This window comes from Postia placenta (assembly GCF_002117355.1).
Source record: "Postia placenta MAD-698-R-SB12 unplaced genomic scaffold POSPLAscaffold_23, whole genome shotgun sequence".
Lineage (NCBI taxonomy): Eukaryota > Fungi > Basidiomycota > Agaricomycetes > Polyporales > Adustoporiaceae > Rhodonia > Rhodonia placenta.
In genome coordinates, this window is record NW_020169854.1 from 467516 (window position 1) to 487349 (window position 19834).

Below are 19834 nucleotides of genomic sequence, written 5' to 3' on the forward strand. Positions count from 1 at the left end.
GAATCACGCTAAGAGCGCTCGTGCTCGCGCCTCGAGTCTCGTCACACGTCACACTATCCTTGCGCCCAAGCGTGACGCGTCATCGAAATGGGCAGGTCAGGATTTGGAGCCAAGTAGCAGGTGAACTGAGCCTACTCGGGTCAACAAAATTCGTCTCATTTATCTTTTCTGTCGCCTGAGAGCATACAAGCCAACGCATTATCCAAAGCTAGCCAAGTAGGTAGTAAACACTGAACAAACGTGGATATGTATGCATATATTTCATCCTATATTTTTGTTCTTAAAGACAGATACCTCTGCGATAAGCTTGCGGGGTACAGACGACACGCCCCGCGCATAGATGTGACTCGTGTATACCTAAGGTGCCATCAGTCTGACTATAATTCGGCATCTCAATGCTCACTCACCAATTCGTCATAAATGATCGCCGGAACCTTCTTGTCACACAGCGACGATGAAGGGTGAATTTTGACAATCTAGAAGGGAAACATCAATACCGGACACCGACGCACCACGCATACACATACCGAAGGACCCATGAGTTGCTTGTACGATCCATCAGGCTGCAAGAATGCAGCCTGTTGCACAAGGCCTCGCACAAGGCTCCTCAGTACAGGCTGCTCATCGTCACCGCATGACGAGCGCCAGTCGACGCCCATGCGCACGCAGACCTCTCGCAGCTGATCGCGAATATCCCGCGCCTCACTGAGGCACCGATCATTGAGGAACTGCTTCTTGCACCACTCCTTCCGCCCGCTCTTGTTCTCCGAGGCTACGATCTCCTGGTACGACCTCACGACATTCAGGATCGTCATGTGGTCGCCGCTCGAGTGCCGGAATTTCCGTCGCGCCTCGGCCGCAGCCTCCCGCTCGTCTGTCGAGTCAAAGAAAAGCTTGGATGATGCTGATAACACCGAAACTATGTCGATGATTTCGAGCGTGCAGCCGCATTCTTGCGACGCGACGACCGCACGAGCGAGATGCGGCTCTAGAGGAAGGACAGCCATGTCACGCCCAAGCTTTGTGAGGTGTTTTTGGTTATCGATGGCACCGAGAAGATACAGAGTCTTCAGCGCCGACGCAACTGCACGTGGAACTTAAGCATTAGGTCGCGCGGACTCGGCTTGTAGACATACTGGCTTCCCAATCCGGTTTGTCCATGAAGTCCAGTTGCTCTAAATCCTGTCCAAGGCATTTGAGTTGCAGCAGGCTGGAGCTAAGTGCACAGCGGCGTATCTCCGGTTCAGCGCTATCCGGCAATGCCTTGAAAGACTCCTCCGTGTACAAACGGAAGCAGAAGCCAATGCTCTAAGCAGGCTGATTAGTGTCCACTCGTGACGGCCAGAACTAGAAACAAACTTCTCGCCCGGCTCGTCCGGCTCTTTGCATCGCAGATGATTTCGTAATATCCTTAGTTAAGAGCGTGTCGAACCCTATGATGTGGATAAGGCAAAGGTGGTAGACGTCTCAGCACATACGCACCCGTTCCAGAGTCTCGTGCAATATACCGCTTCTCTTTACATTTACCTGTGTCGATGACATACTTAATCCCAGGGATTGTAATAGAGGTTTCCGCAATGTTGGTCGCAAGGATACATTTTCGAGTGTTTTGGGGAGCGGGCGAGAATATCTTCGCTTGTTGCCCAGGGGGCAACGCTGCATACATGGGGCATACGACGATCTATGTGTTGCAAGGAGGTATGAGTGCACGGTACTTCAGGCAATTCTACGGTGGCTTACACCAGAGCTATCCTTTGGAAGCCGATCCGCGTACAGCTTGATGGACTTATCCAAACTTTCAATGTCCTCTTGACCTGGACGAAATTGAAAAATCTATCAAACAGCTTTATAATTGTCCTAGACATACCTGGCAGGAAAATGAGCACATCACCAGGAGGTTGATCCGTATGTATTTGAAAGAACGTTCGCATTGCCGCGTCGACAAAATCCGGCTGACTGATGGCTGTATGATAGATTGTGACGGGATGCTGGCGACCCTTTACATATATGACTTTGGCACTACAATGGGATCAGTCGAGGCTCTAGCCTTTCAACAAAGTGGTTCCATATTCGAACGCACTTATCATAGAACTTGCTGAACTTCTCCGCATCAAGTGTTGCGCTCATGATGACGATTTTAAGAGGATTGAGCTTTGCAACCGAACCTTTGCCTTTCGCGTCAGCAGGCGCGTTGCGAGTCTTTTGTATGCTCTTTAAATTCGTGAGGAGGAGATCAGTTCGTAGAGTCCGCTCATGTGCCTCATCGACAATAACGACGCTGTATCGCGAGAGTAGAGTGTCTCCCAATAACTCCCGAACGAGCATCCCGTCCGTAACATATTTGATTCGAGTGTCTTCTGAGCTTGCCTCGTCAAATCGAACAGAGTACCCGACCAGACCCCCGACAGAAGTGTTCTGTTCAGTAGCGACTCGGGTCGCCAGCGATGTCGCCGCAACTTTGCGGGGTTGGGTGACGGCGATCATGCCTTTCCCAGAGATTCCTGACTCCAGAATGTATTGGGGAACCTCTGGAACAAAACAGTTAGTACCAGAGCAATGAACAGACCTTCAATACTTACGCGTTGTTTTTCCCGAGCCAGTTTCACCAATAAGGATCGTAACATCGTTGTCTCTGATCTCATCGAGTAGAGCATCCTTGCCTGTACAAGATATATTGTTGGTGGAACAGCTACTGAGTGGACTACTACGAACCAGAAGTGATGGGAAGCTCCCTCCTCTGCTCTTGGATAGAAGCCTGCTTCGTGCCATTCGCAAGGTGCCTGCTCGGATGGCCTATTTTTGCCTTCTTTTTTGACTCTAGTGCTGAGGGCTTGCTCGGTGAACCATTCAAATTCTTAGATCGATCCCCAGTCCCCTTCTTTGCCCGTTTCACATGAAGTTCGTCGTCAGAGACGTCGACCCATGGACGTTCCCGTTTCTTAAGTCTCTTCGAATGCGGACCAGAATCCGAAATCTTGTGCGAACGCGAGACACCCTTGAGGGCTGCGATTTTTGCCATTTGTGGTCACTAGTCCACGGTGACTTGTGAAGAAAATAGCGAGGTTTGGTTGTGGGATGAGAGCAAGCATGAGCAGGAGATCTAAACCAAGAAACTGCAGACAAAATCATCGCCTGTGTTCGCGAGTTCGGCAGTTTCCTTGCGTCTTCGATCAAGTGAAGCTCCGAGCTCGTCGTTCCTCGCGCTCATCTCGACCACCGTGCAGGCCTTGGCTGCTCTGTCCACTACTGTCGGGCTCGAGGACGTCGTCAGTTTGTGCTATCCTGCTAACCTTGCTCTTCTCTACTGGCTTTGCTCGCAGGTTTATCTACACGACGTCGTTGAGCAGTGGTATTCAAACTCACGATGGCTCTCAACACGACTGACTATTCCCTCACGACCCTCCTTGAATCTACTCCGTACAGATTGGCGTACTCATTGCCTCTCATCTTGGTGTCCTTCGTACTTACCTTTGCTGGCGCTTTCCTCACACTCGACCGGACTCGCACCTTCGCACCTCGGATAACGTCTACAGCAGTATCAACGCGCTCCCATGCCCCCAATCGCGTGCAAATCTTCATGCGGAGGTTCCTCTTGCTTGAGGGAGGTCTTGGCGGCCTTGCCTCTGGTTACGCCTTCGGAGGTGCGCTCCATGCACGATTGGTCCAACAGGATCCTAAATGCATCTAGTCTATTTCGTCACATTCCTCTCTCTCGTGGTCCCGAACGAGAGAGGGACGCCACAACTGAGTTCCAAAGCTTTCTTAGCCGTCTGGGTACTCGCGGCGATTATCTGCACGCTCCTTGCTGGCAGATGGAAGTATGCTGCTTTGTTTTTCACTGGTGTTTCCGGGTAGTGAGTACATATGACCTGGTAATCTGAGTTACTGCTCAATATCACCGACTGTCTAGCACCCTCCTCGCGCTGGCTATCTGTGTCATTGTTCATCCATCACTGATCACTCGCGTCGCTCTGGTATCCGTCTTCTTGCTCGTTGGCACCGTGCTCTGTCTACTTCCTCTTGCACGGTATCAACACCTCTTTGTACGAATTGGGGCATCTGCTTCAGGTGCTTTTGGCGTAGTAACCTGTATTTCTTTGCTCGTCGGAATCAGCGCTTGGGGGAACGTTTGGGAGCGCCTCTGGGTTAGCGACGGCGCGGGTTGGGGAACGAATGCAGAGAAGGGGCTGAGTGCGGCGTACTGCCTGCTCCTCCTGTCCGGCACAGCTTGCGACTGGTTTCTCCGATACAAATTAGGAGAGAACCCAGACGAAGTGCGTGCCGCCCTCCAATCCTCAGGATGTGCGCTCCTAAATCTCTCCACAGAAATGGGACAACTATCTCGCCGAATATACGACCAGTCTGCCAAATTCTGCGGACCGCGCAGGCACGTTCGCGCCTCTGACCTCTTTCTGGTCTCGTCACTTCGGCCTGGGCGATGCGCACCTCCCTACCGAAATAATCTACCCCGTCGACGTTGACCTCAAGCAATCCATCCCTTCGCCTATTCGCCTGCAGAAACAGCGCAGGAATAGCCAGGGCTTCCAGTCATCCGCCTCCGTCATCCCACTCCCGACGGAGACGCCGCAATTCCTGCGCAAGTTCCGTGCGAAGGGTCACCGGGCTAAGCGTGGTCGCGAGGCGATCAAGTTCAGCCCTCTTCATGTCGACGACTTCTCTAGTTCGGATGAGGACTGCGAGGAGAAGCCTTCGGCAATCATGCGCACTGTCAGTAGGACCGACTCGTCTGTCACCCTTACCAACCTCGATCAACGAGGCAAGGACAGCTTCGCAAATACGCTCGACGTGGACAAGGAGAAATTACGGATTTCGCAAGCCAAGTCGCACTTCCAGATTGACGACGAGACCAGCGCACCAGATTATTCAGATTATGAGGAGGATGTCACGTCAGGGAAGATAGACGAATCGGCTTCACGGGACTCTCAGACTTGGACCCCGTCCTTCATGCGCCGCCATTCTACTAAGCTGGCAGAGACACCTTCGCGAGAAGCGCATACAGTAGAGCTACGATTCGGGACGACAGCCATCGACCGCTCCCAGCCTTGGCCCGCCGCGTCCTCAGACGCTTCACCAACACCAGCTTTTGCGTCCGTCCCTGCAACACCTTCGCTGATACACGCTGTTGAGCGTGTGTCCGCCGCACAGCAAGCCGCATACAGCCCATCAGGGCCACCCTCAATACCAACCGCAAGCGCACTTCAGGGAAGTCCGACTGCCAATGACGCATCGCACCCGCAATGGCGTTCATTTTGGCAGGATGTCAAAGTGAAGGCAGGACGTAGGTGAACGACTTCCTGTCCAATTGCATAACCGCCTACTGCCACTGTACACATTCATGCTTACGACTGTTACGACCGCTCACGACACATTACGCGTTATGATTGACTTATTGGTCTATATACTTCTTGTAGCTACGACACAGCGTTCTGCATTTCGACATAGTATATGATGTTGGAGAACAATGTCCGAGAGAGGGAGGGCAGCGGCAAAGTTCAAGAGAATATATAGCGAAAACAGAGCAATGCCAACGTGACAAGAGTAAGGCAGAAGAATGGAGAGAACACTGCCATCATGTGCTCGCAGTTTGCGAGCTCTTCAGCATGGCGGGACGTAACGCTAACGACAACATCACACTAATAGATTAAAAATCAACAGGTACAATGAGGCTATGATGCAGCAGCGTTGCCCTGCCGTCCTGACCCACGACGTGCTTCTCGGGGTGGGACATCAACCGGTGGTGGTCGCCTTGCCTTGTCGGGCACGACTGACTGACTTGTTGGTTTATCTTGGAAGGTGAGCAAGTCATACAATGACGCAATTTGGTCACCCTAATGTAACACAGTCAACAACGATTTGCGGTAGGTATGATACGCTTCTCTTCACCTTTTGCTCAAGAATGTCGATGACTTCACGCAGATTTCCTGCGACGATGTTTCTCTTCGCGACGTTGGAGACAGCGTCCATGAGCTTGTATTGGTCGGCCAGCTCCACGTAGATACTAGATAGGACATAAGTACGCCAATAAACATGGGCGTGGTGCAATATGCTGACCTTTTGTAATGCGCGAAGTCATCCTCAAGCTCCCTGATAACGCGTGCAAGGACTGTCTGCTGGGGAACTCGTGCACTCTCGCGCTCTTTTCCTTTGCCAGATGGCTGCGGCTGAGCGTCGTCCTCAGGACCTTCCGCAAAACCTTCGTCGTCCTCATCGTCCACCCTGACTTTGGGCTTCCGCGCTTTGACCGTACCTGAGAGCCAGAAAGCAATTGGCTCTGCATCCTCACCAGCAGTGTGGTGAGTTCGTCGACGACGGTGGCATACTGTGCAAGTCTCCGCGTTATGTTCCGGTGCAGAAAAGAAGAGACGCTCCATGTGTTTCCCACGGATGCTTGGAAAGGGCGTTTCTTCCTCAACTGCAGCGCGCGCCTTGCTCGACGAGGCCTTGTTGTCAGGAGCTGGCCGTGTGTTCCGATATTGATCCCGAAGAGCATGGGCAGGCGTAGGGGCTGCTGGGCGAGACCGAGAGGGCGCGGCCATTTGTGCGTTGGGTGTCGCAGGGCGAGTCTCGTCATCTGAGACCTTGTCGCCATCGCCTTCATCGTCGCTACGTCTAGACACTGACGGTGAACTTACACGCCTTGAACCCATCATGGAGGGCGCAGACGACGTGGAACGAGATAACGCGGATGCTCTAGACATCGGCCGGGATACACTCCTGTCTCTTGAGCCGGACGACCAGGACTGGGAAACCGATCGCTCCGAGCGTCGTTCTTGCACATCATTGGCAATAAGGCCAAGCTCCTCAGGTTCGACGAAGGCGCGCGTGCTGGGCTCGTCGGGTGGTTGTGAGGAACCTAGCGTTGCGTAGTCCGTCCGTGTGGTCCTATCCGCCAGGTTCTCGCGGGTGCGCGACGGAGTGGGCGACCGGTGTCCAGAGCTTTCCGAAACATCGTCCTCTTCGTCCGACTCAGACGACACCTCTGCTGCGTGTATAGTGGTGTTCGCGCGATGGGCATTATCGTCTTGAACAGGACTTGACCGCCCGCTGCGCTCGTCATCACTGACATCGTGTGACAATTCCCGCGAGAGTTGTTCGCGGGCTGCACGTCGCTCTTTCAAACCCTCCTCCACGACGCCTCTGAGAACCTCAACTTCTCCGGCTAAGCGCTCAACTTCCTGACGAAGCTGGTCCACGTCCCTGCTCTTCTCAGCCAGCGCGCGGGCATCAGAGTCGCGGAGTGATCGGAGATCCTCCAAGAGATGCTGATGCTCCGCGAGCTCAGTAGTGAGACGTGATAGGTGGTTGCGTAGGGTCGTGATCAGGGCCTCTAGGGCTGCGTTGGCGAGTTTAATATGACTACGCAATTCAGCAGAAACTGCACTCGCCTTTTTTCTCCTCCACAACCTCCTTGTATCGGCTTTCATTCGCCGCACGGTATGAAGAGTCGCCGTCAGGGCGGCGTCGAGGCTCCCTGGCCTTTCCTCTAGCTTGTCGACTGATATCTGCAAGTCGCTCGCGCTCGCGTCCGATCACATCTGCAGCACGCTGGGCAATGACCTCCTCGCGATCGAGGACTTTGGTACGCTCTCTGGCTACCTCCTGCTTACAGGCCTCTAGTTCTAGCTCCAGTTCATGGACACGGCGGCGAGAGATACTGTTCTCGTTCTCGAGGAAGGCCAGCTTTGACTGCACCGCGTTCAGCGTGGCAAACAGACGTGCTGCGCAACAAGGTCAGCAAAAGTGGACACGAAGCCGTTCATGAATCACCTTCGCCTTCATTATCATCCTTCCCGTCATACTTGTAGAACTCCATTCCAATTCGAGCGGGCGAGCCGATCGCACTGGTGAGGCCTGTCACGTCAGGCAGATGGATTCGGCTCTTTAGCGGTGTCCTTAGGGGAGGTTTCTGGACAGGTGCTTGTCTCATCTTAGCAGCGCCTGCAGCACGGTTGGCGACATCCTGGAACGGGTTTCGCTCCCTGCGCTGCTTGACCACCTTAGAATCACGCACCGTACTTTGCGCCACAATGCGCTCAGGCTCATCGCGCCCACGGCCACGACCATCTTCGAAGTGCTGTTCCGTTTCGATTTTCTGCGCCAGATCTCGCGCCATCCTAGAAAACTTGGACCCATTCGAAACCGACGGAGTGGGCGGTAGCACGTTGACAGCTGGATCCACATACGACAGAGACTGCTGGTAGTTATCGTGACTAGTCGCAACGTTGTGGCTCTGGCGGCTTGGCCTGGGTGTGGTCCCCTCGCAGTGTCTGGAGAAGCTGGGCGAAGATGATCTAAGGGGTGGCGTTGATACTCTCCTCGTCACTGACGGAAGAGCAGATGGAGAATCGGCGCGTTGGCGAGGCGGCAACTGTGCTTGTGCACTACGTGGCCGCTTGGGAGAGAAAGACACGGCATGCAACGCGTCAGAGAGCCTCGGCCGCAAAGATGGTGACTGAGGACGAGGAGAGGCAGGCTCAGAAGGTGAGCTACTCGAAGAGAAGGAGGAGGCGGGGGAGCGAATCTTTGGGGGTATCCGTGCATGGCCAGTCTCGAGTACTCTGTCAAGCTCGGCGGTATCATCGACATCGACAACTAGTGGATCAAAGCCAACGGCATTTGAGGTCTACAATACCAATATCCCAGGCGTTAGACTGAGTACGCGGCTGGTAGCCAACAGCTTGGGAGGTTTGTCGTTTTCGGCGACTTACAACCCGAAGCCTCTGAGAAGACGATACGCACCAAGTTCTTCGACCTCGTGGAGTCCACATCGAGCACACTGAAGCGGCTGTCAATGCCCGCTATGATACCCTGAAGAGGACGATCTGGGTCATATTCCGCGCCGCTAAGGCTGACATCCCTTCGGTTAGCTCTCCCACCAAGGCCAGCGCTAAGAGTGAGAGCGCTGGCATGATGTGCTGCAGTAGACAGTGTTTCTCCACCGTATGGGCCGCCTGTTTCGTCCCGGTTGAAGGATTGGAAGGACCATGCATGATACTGACTCTGCTCATGGGGATCGAACTGGTCGCCAGAGCGTTGTTCGAAGGAGGCAAATGCGAAGGAGGGTGATGGAGCTGAGTTATGTCTGGGGTATTCAACGTCGGAGTAGTCCTCGTCAGGATTGGACAGATGCAGAGATAGGTCGGTGTGCTGTAGATTGTGTTCGAGCTGGATGCGATGTTGCTCAAGCTCGTCGCCACGAATGCTGAACTCGAGATTCGACGAGCGTCTCGACATCGCCTGAAAATAAGTGTGGGGTGTCGCAGCAGTGTGCAGGTATCGAGAGAGTGGACGGAGAGAGCCAGGCCTTAGAGGAGACAAGAGGAGAAGAGTTGGCAAGGGTTGAACAAGACGCGTCGATCACGTGGCCGCGAGCACCAGTCGGTCCCCATTTTCGGCTTACATAAGCCGATCAGGCATGTAATAATATTGCTGCTCTCGATCGCGCTGAAGCTGCAAGTCCTCTCTGCTTGGCCGTCTCTGCCCTCTTATTCTGTTTCACTACAAATCTAGTCGTCTGGATGGAGGGGCAGGCACACAAAGCACACCGTGCACCGCAGTCTGGAGCAAAGGCGGAGAAGAAGAGCAAGTCCAAGGGAAAGGAGAAGCAGCATGGCTTCAATGAGAAGGTATGTCGCCGCAGCAAACATTCGTTGTGCATCTCATTATTCATGAATGCAAGTAGGCCTTTGCACCAAGGTCCGGGCGGCGAGCGGAGAGACAGGGTCGTCGCAAGGTAGAACAAGACCAGACTCGCCTCCATGTCCCCCTCGTTAACCGCACGCCCGAAGACCTACCTCCACCGGTCATCGTGGCCATTGTCGGGCCTTCAGGTGTAGGGAAAACGACTTTACTAAAATCGCTCGTGCGCCGCCACACGAAACAGACTCTTAACCATGTGCAAGGCCCCGTCACTGTAGTCGCTGGAAAGAAGAAGAGGATCACCTTCATCGAATGCAACAGCGACCTTAATTCAATGATCGACATTGGGAAGATCGCTGACCTTGTTCTTCTCATGATTGATGGGTCGTATGGCTTTGAGATGGTGAGCATATATATTATTATCGCATTTCGACTCCATATTGACGTGCTCCCAGGAAACATTTGAATTCCTCAACATTCTGCAATCCCATGGATTTCCCAAAGTTATTGGTGTCCTTACCCACCTGGACCTCATAAAAAAGGCCGCAACGCTCCGCGCGACCAAGAAGGCTTTGAAAAAGCGCTTCTGGACTGAGATCTACCAGGGCGCAAAACTATTCTACTTATCTGGTGTGCTGAACGGGCGGTATCCGGACACAGAGATCCTCAACCTTTCACGTTTCATCAGCGTCATGAAGTTCCGTCCCCTCGTCTTCCGCAATTCGCATCCGTACCTTCTTGCCGACCGATTAGAGGATCTCACTCCTCGAGAAGAGATTCGCACCTCAAAGGGCAAGTGTGACCGTACTGTAACCATTTACGGCTACCTGCACGGAACAAACCTTCGTCTCGGCACAAAAATACACATACCCGGCGTCGGCGATCTCGACATGAAGAGCGTCTCAGCTCTCGGTGATCCATGTCCTTTGCCGGATGCAGACTCTGAGAAGAGGAGGAAGCTCAGCGAGAAGAAGAAACTTCTCATCCATGCACCCATGAGTGATGTTGGAGGTGTGATGTACGATAAGGATGCTGTATACATCAACGTTCCCGGCAGTTTCACTCGCGGCAATGCTGATGGTATGCATTGTCATACTGTACTTGTTTCATCATGCCGCTGACTCCCGTTATTTCCAGTCCCTCACGGTGAAGGCGAGCGGATGGTTATGGACCTCCAGGATGTCACCTCTACCCTCGATGATGCTGTCGCAAACAGCCAGATTCGTCTCTTCGGCTCATCCTCAAAACCGCTGACGGTCGAACCCGGGCCTAGTCGAATACCTTCTGATGACTTCAGCGAGGACGACGCCTCGGAAGAATCGGCTGACGAAGAGTCAGACGATGACGCATCTGATATCGACGGCAGTGACGTTACTTCTGATGACGAGGATGACGATGTGGAGGATGGCGAGGATGGTGAGGACGATGCTCTCTCCGACTCGCAAGACCTCGCTGCGGCTTCCGGGAGCAGTGATCGTGGGCGTACAGCTAGGCGCAATGTTCAACGATCAATGGGAGGCCTGCCTGGGCTTAACTCCCAGCGCGGGGAAGTGGAGTATGCAGAGAGCGACTCAGATCTAGGTGATGGTGACGAGGATGACGGCGTTTTGCCGAACAACGGTGCTCGTGTCCATTTTGAGGATGACGCTGAAGTTGAAATCCAGAGCGACGAGGACGTCCACATGTCCGACGGAGAGGAGGCGCCACGGTGGAAGACGAATCTCGCGTTGCGTGCACAGCAGGCATTTTCTGATCGCCCACGCGCGGGGAAGCGAAAGGACTGGACAAAGTTGATCTACATGTCATCACTATCGCCGGCCGAAATCCTGCGTGGCAACGTTGCACAGAGCGGCAAATCTCAATCGACACAATTTGCGGGGGACGAAGACTTCTTCACAGTTGTATCGCGTGATTCGGCAGACAAGGAGGAGCTGGACGTGACTAAGGATGCTTTGAAGGCTGACGAACTCGAGGAGTGGGGTGACGAGGATTTGCTTGATTCCATCCGCAATCTCTTCATTACCGGATCCTCAGCGCCGGCGGGCGAAGGGGTTACAGAACTCGACGAGGATGCCGAAGCCGATGTTGACGATTCGCAATCGGAGGGCGAAACACAGGAGGCACAAGATTCTGAAGTTGCGCGAGCTGCCGCACTTGCAGCGAAGAAGGAAGCCCTCAAGCGCAAGTTCGACGAGCAGTACGACGATCCAGAAGGATCGAAGCTGGACTTTTACGAAGAGCAAAAGGAGCATATGGCTCGACAGTTGGAACTCAACCGCGCTGAGTTCGAGAACGTTGACCCAGAAGCTCGTGCCCTCATCGAAGGTCATCGCCCTGGATCATATGTACGCATCGAATTGGTCAACGTGCCATGCGAGATGGTCGAGAACTTCGATCCCTCATATCCACTTATCGTGGGCGGGCTGCTTCCGGCGGAGGAGAGATTCGGCTATGTTCAAGTTCGCCTGAAACGCCATCGATGGTACACGAAGACACTCAAGACGAACGATCCGCTCATCTTCTCCGTTGGGTGGCGACGATTCCAGAGTATACCGATATACTCGTTGGACGACCATTCAATACGTATGCGTATGCTCAAATACACTCCCGAGCACATGCACTGCTACGCAACGTTCTATGGTCCCGTCGCCTTGCCCAACACCGGCTTCTGCGCGTTCAACTCCCTCTCGGGAGAACTCGCCGGCTTCCGCGTCTCAGCAACAGGGGTCATCTTGGATATCGACAGGTCCGTCAAGATCGTAAAGAAGCTTAAGCTGACCGGCGTCCCCTACAAGATCTTCAAGAACACAGCCTTCATCAGGGACATGTTCAGCAGCGCGCTCGAGGTAGCTAAGTTTGAGGGCGCGAACATCCGTACCGTTTCCGGGCTTCGAGGGCAAATCAAGAAAGCTCTGGCCAAGCCAGAGGGTGCTTATCGAGCCACCTTTGAAGACAAGATCTTGATGAGTGGTACGTAGTGGTGTCGTTCATCCAATCCTCCCATGTTCTCACCTACTTCATCCCAGACATCGTATTTTTGAGAGCCTGGTACTCGATCACTCCCCGGAAGTTCTACAATCCCGTCACGTCGCTTCTGCTTTCCGAGAAGGGCAAGTGGGCGGGAATGCGCTTGACTGGGCAGATCCGACGAGATGAGGGTTCGAAGACACCCGTCAATGTCAACTCCAACTACAAGCAGATCGACCGTCCGGCGCGCCGCTTCAACACCCTGAAAGTGCCCAAAAAGCTGCAAGCGGCGTTGCCATATGCCTCCAAACCGAAGATCGTTAAACAGCAAAATCGGCAGACGTATCTGCAGAAGCGCGCTGTGGTCTTGGAACCGGAAGAGAAGAAGGCGATAGCGCTCTTGCAGCAAATGCGAGCGTTGCGCAAAGACCAAGTTCAGCGACGCAAGGAGAAGCAGATGCAGCGCAAGGAAGCGCACCGCCATAAGGTGGAGAAGGAAGAGGCGAAGAAGAGCGAGAAGGACAAGGAGAAACGCAAGGAATACATGCGGGCAGCAGGCATGAAAAGCAAGCGGGAAGCAGAAAGTGAGGAAGGAGGTCGGGGACGCAAGCGCAGAAAAACTTGAGCCGATTGGCTCGCTGTATCGCATGGCTTGTATCTTCCACGCTATATCCTTATTGCGCAATATTTCACTCCACATTTACACGAGCCGGCAATGTACACACGAAAGCGTGAGTGTGTCCATTATAGTAAGGTAAACACAACATGTAGTATAGCGTGATCATGACGAGAATGCGGTCGCAAGGAAGGATTCAGTCTGCTTCTTGTGCATTGTCTGCAAAGGACACTGGTGAGAACCACAGATTATGCGACCATCAGAAAGAGCATACCTTGCTTCCAGTCGCAACGGAGCTCGTCGGATCACGGCCGGCGTACAGGGGGTACTTGCCCTTGTGGTGCTCCGTCTCGTTTGCAGCAGTCAGGATGCGGGGGCCGACGTAGGTCCACGCACCATTGTTGAGGGGCTCCTCCTAAGCACGAATTCAGCGTGTCGTCCCATATCGTACATGGGGGCAACACTTACCTGGCACCATAGGATGTCGGCGTTAGGGTACTTGTCGAGATGAGGCGTCAACTGGACGAGGTGTCAGTAGTTGAAAACAGCGGAGGTATCAAGGGACATACCAAGTCATAGGGGAAGGGCGAAATCTGCTCTAGGCGGCTGATCGCGACGTCGTTGATGCCCTTATCCTCACGTTCTTGCAGGAGCGTGTGGTACACTTGGCCTGCGAAAGTACGTCAGGTCCCCGTTGGGTAGATTTATTCGAAGCCAGAAACATACCAGTGCAGAGAACATGCCGTCTGATCTGTTCCGGAGGAACGAGGTTCTCGGGGTGGGGCTCAGGCAGGTACCTCTGGAAGTGGGTGTCGCCAGCCATCTCCGAGAGATCCGAACGAGCTTTCGGGTGACGAAGGAGTGATTTCGAGAAGAAGACGATAAGCTAGACAATGCATGAGGCTGCAGTTCAATAGGCGAAGGTGCGGTACTCACCGGCTTCCGGAAGTCGCGGTGAATCTGGCGACGCAGTACATGGAACTGTTTATAACAGTGAGCCTATGCGCCATTACAGGTATCGAGATGTCTTACGTAGTTGGCAGGCGTCCTGTGGAGAGGTAGTGAGCATTGATCATATGGGTCGGACAGGATCACCTACGTCGGGTACACAATCTGCATGTTGCAGTCCTGGTGCTGCCGCTCGATCTTCTCTGGCGTAGGGAAGTTCTGCGGGTGGTCGTCACACAACTGCAGGAATCGCTCCAGACGACCGCTCGAGTGCTCAGGACCCTGACCGTCGAACCCGTGCGGCAAGCTCATGACCAGGCCGGTGCGCTGGAGCCATTTCCGCTCGCCGGACGCGATGAACTGGTCGATGATGCACTGCGCATTGTTCGCGAAGTCACCGAACTGCGCCTCCCAGATCGTGAGGGCGTCCGGCGACACGAGCGAGTAGCCGAGCTCGAAGCCCAGCGTGCCGAACTCGGACAGCGACGAGTTGCAGACGATGAAGCGCGCCTGGCTCGAGCCGAGGTCGTTCAGCGGGATGTACTGCTGCTCGTTCGCCTGGTCGTGGACGACGGCGTGGCGCTGCGAGAACGTGCCGCGCTCGACGTCCTGCCCAGACACGCGCACGTGGATCTTCTCCAGTGCGAGCGCGCCGAACGCGAGCGCCTCTGCGGTCGCCCAGTCGATGTTGTGGCCCTCCTCAACCGTCTTGCCGCGGTTGGTGAGGATACGCGCGAGGTTGCGGTGCGGCGTGAAGCCGTCGGGCCACGACGAGATGGCCTTACCGACGCGCTTCAGTACCTCCTCGGACGTGCCGGTGCTACGCGTCGGGAGCGTCTCCTCGGCGAGCTGCTTGGGCGACGGGAAGCCCTGCCACGACGCAGAGAGCCACTCCTTGCTCGTGGGGACGTAGTCCTTGGCGGCGCTCGCGGCCTTCTCGAGCATGCCCCAGACCCACTTCTTGTGCTCCTCGATGTCCTTCTCGGTGAACGTGCCGCGTTCGATCAGGAATTTGGAGTACTGCGTGAGCGGCGTGGGCTGCTTCTCGATGGCCTTGTACATACGCGGCTGCGTGAAGCTCGGCTGGTCCGTCTCGTTGTGGCCGTGGCGACGGTAACAGACGATGTCGATGACGACGTCCTTCCTCCACTTGGCGCGCCAGTCCGCGGCGAGCTGGCAGACGAAGTTGACCGCCTCCACGTTATCACCATTGACGTGGAAGATGGGTGCGTCAATGGCTTTCGCGAGGTCGGACGGGTACGGCGTGGAACGCGCGAAGCGGGGGTCGGTAGTGAATCCGATCTGGTTGTTAACGATGAGGTGGATCGTTCCGCCCGTACCATAGTGGGGGAGGTTGTGGAAGCCCATAGTCTCGTAGACCACACCCTGGCCGGCAAAGGCAGCATCACCGTGCAGGAGGACGCCCATGGCGGTGTTATGCGTCGCCTCGTCGCTCTCGAAGTGCTGCAGAGCCCTGGTCTTACCGAGGACCACGGGGTCCTCCGCCTCTAAATGCGATGGATTGGCAACAAGGGATAGCGAGACTTTCTTGCCAGAGGGCGTGGGCCGGACGTAGTTGGCGCCAAGGTGGTACTTGACGTCACCAGCGGGGAAGTCATCGTCGTCTGCCGTACCCGAGAACTCGTTTAGGATCGCCTCGACGGGTTTACGGATGACGTTGGCGAGTACATTGAGTCGACCACGGTGCGGCATACCAATGGTGACATGCTTGACACCGTGCTCCACGGAACGGTCAATGAGGGCCTTCATACCAGGGATCAAAGACTCGCAACCCTCCAAACCGAATCGCTTCTCGTTCGGGTGCTTGCTCGCCAAGAACTGCTCGAACGTCTCGGACCAGATAAGACGGTCAAGGACCATACGTTTCTCCTCAACGGTGTAGTTCCACGGTTTGGGAATCTCAATGCGCTCCCTGATCCAGTCACACTGCTCCTTGTCCGGGATGTGAATGTACTGATAACCAACGGCACGGCCTAAGCGATGGTCAACATTGTAGGGGGAGACTCAAAATTTGATGCTTACAGTAGATGCGCTTGCAAACGTCGATGACCTCACCCAGCGGCATGGTCTTGCGGTCCTCGGTGGCGAAGTGGGGTAGGATACCGGGTCCTAGCGCGATTTGCTTGTCGAGATCGCGCTCTGTGAAGCCATAGCGGCTCAGTTCCAGCTCGGGCGGGTGTGCGTCGTTCAGATCCGCATCGAGGATACCAAGAGGGTCGAGGTCGGCAACATGGTGGCCACGCACTTGGTACGCGCGCACCAGTAATTGGACCTGTAAGAAACTCAGACACGCGTGTTTTACTCAGTCAGAGCAGCCGCGCAGTACCTTCAAGTGGTCATCAAGCTCTGCGCCTCCGCTGGCATGGAGAGCGGGAGCACCGTCGGCGGGGGCAGAAACAAGACTGGGAGGTGGCTGGAAGGCTTTTTGGCTGGGAAGGCCCTTGTCCATGCCAGAGAAGTAAACGTCCCAAGAGACATGGACCGACTTGGGGTCCTGCCGCCAGTGCCTGTACATCTCCTCGACATAGTAGGCGTTGGTGCCATTTGCGAACGCATCGTTTGGTGAAGGCGGCGCTGCGGTGGCAAGCGTGCGAGAAGAGACGGCCGCGCCAGCGCAGAGAAGCTTTGAGCCGTGGGCTGCCTGAGGCAGGCGTCGGAGCACATGCCTTTGGAGCATTGCGGCGAGGACGACGACGAGGAGGTGGAGGAGAAGGAGATGGTGGTTGGGAGCGTCAGACACGCAGCCATGACGTCCGTTTTTGGCCTCGCTCACGTCGGGCGTCGGATCCGATTCAGCATCCTCTCCCGGGTCGCGTCGCGTCGTCGCCGTCCACGATGTTTCCCATTCGCCGCCTTGTCCGTCTCTCGCCCTCGCCGCGTCGTCGCGCTGGCCGTCTTTCGCCCTCGCCATGCGCCCGTCACGCCTCGGGCATGCCTCCGCCTCTCCAGGGCATCAAAGTCCTCGACCTCACCCGCGTGCTCGCTGGCCCGACCGCGACCATGCTGCTTGGAGACCTCGGCGCAGATGTCATCAAGGTCGAGGAGGTCTCCCGCGGCGATGACACCCGTACGCGCGCGCATCCTCCCCGTCGATCGTAGCTCACACCTCGCCCAGGCTCATGGAACCCGCCGTCCGCGCCCATGGCCGAGACTGCCCCTCCCGAGGCTGCGCACCTCCCTCCCGAGTCCGCTTACTTTCTCGCCGCTAACCGCAACAAGCGTTCCATGACGGTCAACTTCAAGCACCCCGACGGTCTCGAAATACTGCACAAGCTCATCCGTCAGTCAGACGTGTTGGTAGAGAACTACATCTCCGGGAAGCTTGCCTCCATGGGTCTCGGATGGGAGGACTGTCAGAAGATCAACCCGAGGCTCATCTACGCGAGCATCACCGGTATGTTCTGTTCATCACCACTGGTCCACGCGAGGTTCACACTCCTCATAGGCTATGGTCAGACGGGCCCTTATCGACACGCTGCAGGCTACGACGTGGTCATCGAAGCAGAGGCTGGACTCATGCATATGTTCGTCTTTCTTTTCTTCTCGTAAGCGTCGCCCTGCTGATGACGGTGTGCAAGAACGGGTGAACCTGACGGCCCTCCCTGCAAAGTTGGCGTAGCAGTGACAGACATAGCTACTGGTCTTTATGCTCATGGTGCCATCATGGCGGCCCTCCTATCGAGGCAGCAGACAGGAAAAGGTGTCTGGATAGATTGCAACTTGTTTGAAACACAGGTGCGCGAGTCTACTCATGCATACATACACTATCATCTGACCTCAACACATGCAGTTGGCTGGACTGGCCAATATTGCATCTAATTATCTTGTTGCAGGTCAACAGGCACAAAGACACGGGACATCTCATCCATCCATTGTGCCCTACCAAGTATTTCCCTGTGAAGATGGTTTTCTGATGATTGGTGCGGGAAATGACAAGCAGGTATTTCTGGTTATGTCTTCATATAGCCTGCTTCCAATTTTCTTGATTAACAGTTCAGGATAATGGCCAGGGACATATTGGAGCAGCCAGAACTAGCTGATGATATCAAGTTCTCTAGTAATGCAGCTAGAGTGGCTAACAGGGCGGAACTGGTCAAAATCATCTCAAACAAGCTTATGCAGCATGGCCAACACTTCTGGCTTCAAAAGTTTCATGGTCTTGGGTAGGTTTATTATTGATTTAAAAATTCCTGTTAATTTACTTTTTTTCAGGATACCATTTGGACCTGTGAATGATATTCAGCAGTCATTCAATCATTCTCAAACAGTTGCCCGTGACATGATTGTTGAGATTGAAGTAAGTGCATTTGTACTATGAGAGTAAGGTTTTGATTTAGTCATTTCTCATAGCATCCTCGGGCTGGCAAAGTAAAGCTTGTGGCTCCACCAGTGCAATACAATGGAAAAAGAATGCCTGTTACAAGATCACCTCCCTGGCTTTCACAGCACACTGTTGAGGTTGGTAATTATTTTGAAGGCTTAGTGAAATACTAAGACCCATGTATAGATTTTAACACAACTTGGGTATACCATGCATAACATTCATACCTTAAAGACAAAAAGAGTGATTTGAAAGCCTGACTTAGTAAATGACTTCACTACAAATTTTGATTGAGTTTGGTGAAACATTTGTCTTTTTGTTCTATTTCTTGTACTACTAGTGCCTGTCTTAGTGTTCACCCGCAGGTTGACCATTATGTAGCTTACATAATGGGGTTCATGTGCACTTCATGTCTGGTATTGTACCACTATGTTTTTTTCTTCACTGATATGACTACACAAACACGGTGGTCCATACATAGCCAGTACTTGTATAAATAGTTGTATCATTAGTTGGTTGAACCCTAAGTTCAACCTGGTTACCAATTTAAGTCTCTGCTCCTTTTCGCTTGGGGTAGTGGTCATTTTCAACTTCTTTGCTTGATCTTCCAGATAATGCACTGTCCATAAGCCCTCACTCATTGTCTATGAGTCAGGCATCATATAGGAGTGTAGACTGTTGTATCATTTGGTGCATTAGCTATTGAATGATTAGTATAATGATAGGTTTATAAAGTGATTAAGTGGAAATTAAACATTTGCTTTGATCCTGCATGTGAATTATTGGAAGTTGAATACAACTTGAAGACATACGTTGATTACAAAATGTCTAATTTGTTTAGTAACATTGTTAAGTACAGTTCACCACAAAAGTGTTGATAGGATTGCTTGATTCAGAATGATCACTCTATATCTCTGCAACAGGAGCAGCTAATCATATGACAGTTGCTATTTTTGAAAGCCCTACATGTGAGCTTTGAAACACAGCCACAGCCATATGATTTGACTATGTACATCTTGTGCAATGAAAGATCTTTAAGGTCATGTCTTATCAACACTTTTGTGATGGTCACTCTGGACAACAGAATTCATTGCTAGTAACTCTTTTCAGATGTCTAGCATGTATCTCCCAGATGGACAATGATCCATAGCACCCAATTCATCATTGAAAGGCATAAACAAGCATGAGAACCCTGCCAAAAGTAGCATACAACCTGCCTTTTTAAGTGAATGCCTTTTAAGTGAATACAGCTTTCTGCTATTTTATGTTATTGAGGCACATACCTATGTCAGGCTGGTACT

The 19834-nt window shown here is 53.6% G+C and overlaps 6 protein-coding genes across 6 annotated transcripts; 3 read left to right on the forward strand and 3 right to left on the reverse strand.

The window, feature by feature from the left end:
* Nucleotides 1-146: 146 nt before the first annotated feature.
* Nucleotides 147-3079, reverse strand: POSPLADRAFT_1186675 (hypothetical protein). Its single transcript, XM_024489237.1, has 11 exons — nucleotides 2713-3079; nucleotides 2580-2660; nucleotides 2081-2528; nucleotides 1868-2019; nucleotides 1741-1814; nucleotides 1483-1681; nucleotides 1360-1433; nucleotides 1137-1308; nucleotides 528-1084; nucleotides 408-476; nucleotides 147-357 (listed from the first exon to the last, which is right to left on the reverse strand). Exons 1-11 carry the CDS (start codon nucleotides 3017-3019, stop codon nucleotides 262-264), a joined length of 2229 nt encoding a protein of 742 aa, XP_024333318.1. The 5' UTR covers nucleotides 3020-3079; the 3' UTR covers nucleotides 147-261.
* Nucleotides 3080-3208: 129 nt separating this feature from the next.
* On the forward strand, nucleotides 3209-4500 carry POSPLADRAFT_1186679 (hypothetical protein; the record flags this gene model as incomplete). Its single annotated transcript, XM_024489238.1, has 4 exons — nucleotides 3209-3641; nucleotides 3689-3854; nucleotides 3911-4274; nucleotides 4327-4500. Coding segments are annotated over exons 1-4 (981 nt in total), but the record flags the coding sequence as incomplete, so codon positions are not given.
* A 1344-nt stretch (nucleotides 4501-5844) lies between these two features.
* POSPLADRAFT_1050718 (hypothetical protein) lies at nucleotides 5845-9255 on the reverse strand (the record flags this gene model as incomplete). The annotated part of the gene is made up of 6 exons (XM_024480047.1): nucleotides 5845-6019; nucleotides 6073-7354; nucleotides 7398-7739; nucleotides 7789-8312; nucleotides 8349-8644; nucleotides 8761-9255. The coding sequence occupies 6 exons, from the start codon at nucleotides 9253-9255 to the stop codon at nucleotides 5845-5847; spliced, it is 3114 nt and encodes a 1037-aa protein (XP_024333320.1).
* Nucleotides 9256-9539: 284 nt separating this feature from the next.
* On the forward strand, nucleotides 9540-13326 carry POSPLADRAFT_1186680 (hypothetical protein; the record flags this gene model as incomplete). Its single annotated transcript, XM_024489239.1, has 6 exons — nucleotides 9540-9647; nucleotides 9704-10024; nucleotides 10116-10740; nucleotides 10798-11057; nucleotides 11202-12630; nucleotides 12687-13326. 6 exons carry the CDS (start codon nucleotides 9540-9542, stop codon nucleotides 13250-13252), a joined length of 3309 nt encoding a protein of 1102 aa, XP_024333321.1. The 3' UTR covers nucleotides 13253-13326.
* Nucleotides 13327-13346: 20 nt separating this feature from the next.
* POSPLADRAFT_1175248 (hypothetical protein) lies at nucleotides 13347-16790 on the reverse strand. Its single transcript, XM_024488334.1, has 10 exons — nucleotides 16539-16790; nucleotides 16235-16484; nucleotides 14343-16185; nucleotides 14276-14291; nucleotides 14180-14224; nucleotides 13970-14129; nucleotides 13813-13913; nucleotides 13712-13762; nucleotides 13518-13658; nucleotides 13347-13462 (listed from the first exon to the last, which is right to left on the reverse strand). The coding sequence occupies exons 1-10, from the start codon at nucleotides 16725-16727 to the stop codon at nucleotides 13409-13411; spliced, it is 2850 nt and encodes a 949-aa protein (XP_024333322.1). The 5' UTR covers nucleotides 16728-16790; the 3' UTR covers nucleotides 13347-13408.
* Nucleotides 16791-17078: 288 nt separating this feature from the next.
* POSPLADRAFT_1068144 (hypothetical protein) lies at nucleotides 17079-18785 on the forward strand (the record flags this gene model as incomplete). The annotated part of the gene is made up of 9 exons (XM_024482272.1): nucleotides 17079-17279; nucleotides 17328-17606; nucleotides 17658-17736; nucleotides 17791-17947; nucleotides 18003-18152; nucleotides 18206-18375; nucleotides 18425-18509; nucleotides 18563-18670; nucleotides 18720-18785. Exons 1-9 carry the CDS (start codon nucleotides 17144-17146, stop codon nucleotides 18783-18785), a joined length of 1230 nt encoding a protein of 409 aa, XP_024333323.1. The 5' UTR covers nucleotides 17079-17143.
* Between the last annotated feature and the right edge of the window lie 1049 nt (nucleotides 18786-19834).